Source organism: Bison bison, unplaced genomic scaffold (assembly GCF_000754665.1).
Source record: "Bison bison bison isolate TAMUID 2011002044 unplaced genomic scaffold, Bison_UMD1.0 scf7180017864248, whole genome shotgun sequence".
Lineage (NCBI taxonomy): Eukaryota > Metazoa > Chordata > Mammalia > Artiodactyla > Bovidae > Bison > Bison bison.
The window spans coordinates 1,977,631-1,981,136 of NW_011494820.1; the positions used below are offsets into that span (position 1 = coordinate 1,977,631).

Genomic DNA, 3,506 nt, shown 5'->3' on the forward strand with positions numbered 1-3,506 from the left:
GTCAGGGAAGTAGGCCTGCATGCCACAACTAAAAGAAAGTTCACCTGTCACGTGCTGCAAGGAAGATCGGAGATCCTGCACGCCGCAACTAAGACCCGGCGCAGTCAAATAAATACATACATATTTTTAAAAACTCCAAACTTATAAAAAAGAAAGAAAGGCACATGCCCCTCAGCCTCCATGGAGTCAATAACCTTCCCAGGACTCTCCCAGCACCCCTCCACCCAGGCAAAGGCCAGCGTCCCCAGTCCTCTGCTCACTCCCCATGGCCTCCAGCTCTCTGGAACGTGCTTTCCCATTCCTGGGACGGACGCCTGCCCACAAATGAGGGCCAGGAATGTGGGCACTGGTCTTTCCAAGAATGCAGGAGGAGAAAGAAGGCTTCTTGGCTCCCACTGCCCACCAGCTCCCCAACCAGGGGTCAAGCACACGGCATTCAGTTGCTGCCGACAGGAGGTCCCCGACTCACACAGGCTGCCCACCTCAGTGGCCCTTCTAGAAGCCTCAAGAAAGGAGGTGAACTAAGTCAATGGGCAGAGGGGCTGCAGGGCCCTGAGCGCTGCCCACAGACCTGCAAGGTGCTCAGGACTCCAAAGGTGTGGGGATGTGTCGAGGGACACCACCTGCACTGAGTGGAAAGCCGTCCTGTCCCCGGAGGCAGGAACGCGTGCGACTCAGAGCATCTGCGCCGGAGAGGCCAGGGGGCCAGTGGCACCAGGAACCGGAGCTGGAGGCTGGGTGTGCAGACTGTGGAAGGAGGGAAGGAAAGGGGCCCAGGAGGACCATGAGTCTCTAGCCTGGCTGAATGGAGCGGACGCCCACCTCAGATGCCCCCCCGCCTCTCCCCAGTGCTGCTGCATCCAGGCTATCCTTCCTGGACGGGCCACTGCTAGGACCCAAGTCTCTGTTCTTTTGGTTTCCCAAGACCCGCGAGTGACCCCCATTCTGAAGATTACGGATCCTCGGGATTCAGAGGACCTCAAACTGCACCCATCCCCTGGCCAGGACATCTCCAGGGACAGGGTCTCACTGTGTCCTCTCGCTGACACTCCACAATGGGCTCTGGATCGCCAAAGCCAACACTGTGTCCCACAGGAGCCTCCAAGTATCCTTGAGGTGCTCGGGTCCATCCCGAGATCCTCAGGGCTTTCTGTCAGCCCCATGGCCCCCTCCCAAGGCTGGGAGGACACAGTATGAATGAGACAGAGCAGCCGGCCCTTGCCAGGCACACAGTCAGGGAAACGGGGGCCCAACATGGTCAAATTATCCAGAACAGGCATGTCAGTGTCCCGTGGGAGGGAACAGGAGCTGGGAAAAGAGAGGGGCAGAGGCCAGAAAGTGGAGATGTCCTCAGCTTCTTCTCCTCCCAGCTCTGCCACCCCTGAGGTTAGACAGGGGCGCCCAGCCTCTCCCTGGGAGCAGAGGGGTTGGTAGCATCCTGGGTGTTGGCCCTATAGCCTGGCTTCCATCAGGGCCATCCCTGTGTGGGGTCACCTTCCAGCCCGCAACGGGCCTCCTCCTGCCTGGGGCCAGGCGCCCCCATCTTCCCTGCACAGCACAGCGGCCTAGGATCAGAGACGGCTGGTGGGAACCTCCCTCCTGGGGCCCGGCGGTGGAGAAGAGGCCCACCTCAAACCAGGGACGGTGTTAAGATGTCGACGCACACTCTGCTGGTCTGGGTGACCCCGGGGACGGCAGAGCCACTCTGCACAGACGCCACTCAGTGTGCACAGCGGGGCTGCGGGGTGAAAGGTGACGTGCAGGTGGCACCAGCACGCCACACGCACTGCCAGGGCCTCCTAGTCATCCAACCGGAGCCTGGCCCTGGGCAGTGTCTGGAGCGCCGGGCCAGGACCCAGAGCCCGGGAGCTCATCTCAGCCAGACCCACTCTAAAAGCCTGCTGGGCTGCACCCAGCATCTGCCACTCCAGGCCCCGGCACCTGGAGTGAGGCGCAGAGGGCAAGACTCCGAGGCCGCCCTGCTACCTGCCAGCCACGCGACTCAGGCACATTCCTCAGTCCTCTGAGTCTTGATTTTTCTCAGCTCTCAAACGGGGCAGAGGGCTGCCAAGAGGCTCCCGGGCCCCCATCACCTCCCAGGAAACGAGGGATGGCAGACTCCCTATTTTCCCCAGCTTCACTTTGGGCTGGCCAGGCCCAGTGGGGGGCTGCACCCTGCCACCACCCCTACAAGCTGCCCGCCGGCCTTTGAATGGGGCCAAGTGCTTGGGAACTTGAAGCTTGGAACCACCCACAGAGCACTGGCTCATGGCAGGTGCCAACTGAGCCTGGCTGGCCTCTCCACGGACACCTCGCCTCACACATTTTTACACTCCCACTACCCAGCCTTTGCCATTTTGCTTTTAGCCGGCCTTAGTTTTTTCTTCGAAGTTCCTCTGAGAGTGTGAGGCAAGGTGGGAGGATTTCCTGTGTCCACTGAGCCCTGGGAACTGGTACACCCATGCGTGTTTTCACCAGAAGAAAAATCTCACACCTGAGGTAACTTCACCCTGGGGCTGCTTGGTCCCTGAGTATATATTTACTGTGGTCCTTAATATATAAAGAGCACCAAGAAATCAATACAAAGCCAGCAATGTCACAGAAAGATGTGCAAAGGTTGTGGGCTGACGGTTCATGGGAAAGGAAGCACATCTCGTTGGAAGGACCTCAGAGCCAGCTTCACTTATGATAAGAAAAGTGTGCTTGCCAAAGGACTGGCTTCGCCCCTCAGGTGGACAGAGTCATCAGGCAGGCCATCTGTCAGCAGACACTCCTGTCTATTTCCAGATGGAGTTTGAAATGGGTCAACACCCAGGAAGGTAGTTTGAGAGACCTAGCAAAATTCTAATGGCTCATCTTCTCAACCTAGCAAGTCTGCTTCCGGGATTTTTCTGAGATACACTTACTTGCGCAAGTTGAGAGATGTGTTGAGGATATTCACTGGGGGCTGGAGATGGGAAACAAACTAAATACCCTTTAAGAGAGTACAAAGGGCTGCCCTCCAGCTGAGCATGGAGGCCGTGCATACTCTGAGCATTAAAAAGCTCCTATAGGGCTTCCCTGGTGGTTCAGAGGTAAAGAATCCGCCTGCCAATACAGAAGATGCAGGTTTGATCCCTGGGTCAGGAAGATCTCCTGGAGAAGGAAATGGCAACCCCCTCCAGTATTCTTGCCTGGGAAACCCCATGGACAGGGAAGCCTGGCGGGCTACAGTCCATAGGGTCGCAAAGAGTCGGCCACAACTGAGGAACTAAGCAACAACAACAATGTGGGGTTTAGGGCACCCCAGCCCAGAACACCCCTACCAAGCCCAGAGCACTGCCCCTTACAGGGTGTGGAGCCTACGCTGCGCCACGTGGGCAGGAAGCAGCCCCTCTCTGCGCATGCCTCGCCCTCCCCAGGCCCGCCTCCGTGTGCCGCCAGCAAGGCGCCCAGCACCTCAGGAGGCCGTTTTCCTCCTCCTCCCATCTCAGAAATGGGACAACTGTCTCTGAAGCCCTGACATC

The 3,506-nt window shown here is 58.3% G+C and overlaps 1 protein-coding gene across 1 annotated transcript in view; it reads right to left on the reverse strand.

The window, feature by feature from the left end:
* KLHL26 (kelch-like family member 26) overlaps positions 1 to 3,506 on the reverse strand; it is a 27,262-nt gene that overhangs the window by 7,335 nt on the left and 16,421 nt on the right. The window contains 1 exon segment of the mRNA XM_010847303.1: positions 624 to 1,738. Within this exon segment, the coding sequence (XP_010845605.1) occupies positions 624 to 786 (163 nt within the window). The 5' untranslated portion in view covers positions 787 to 1,738.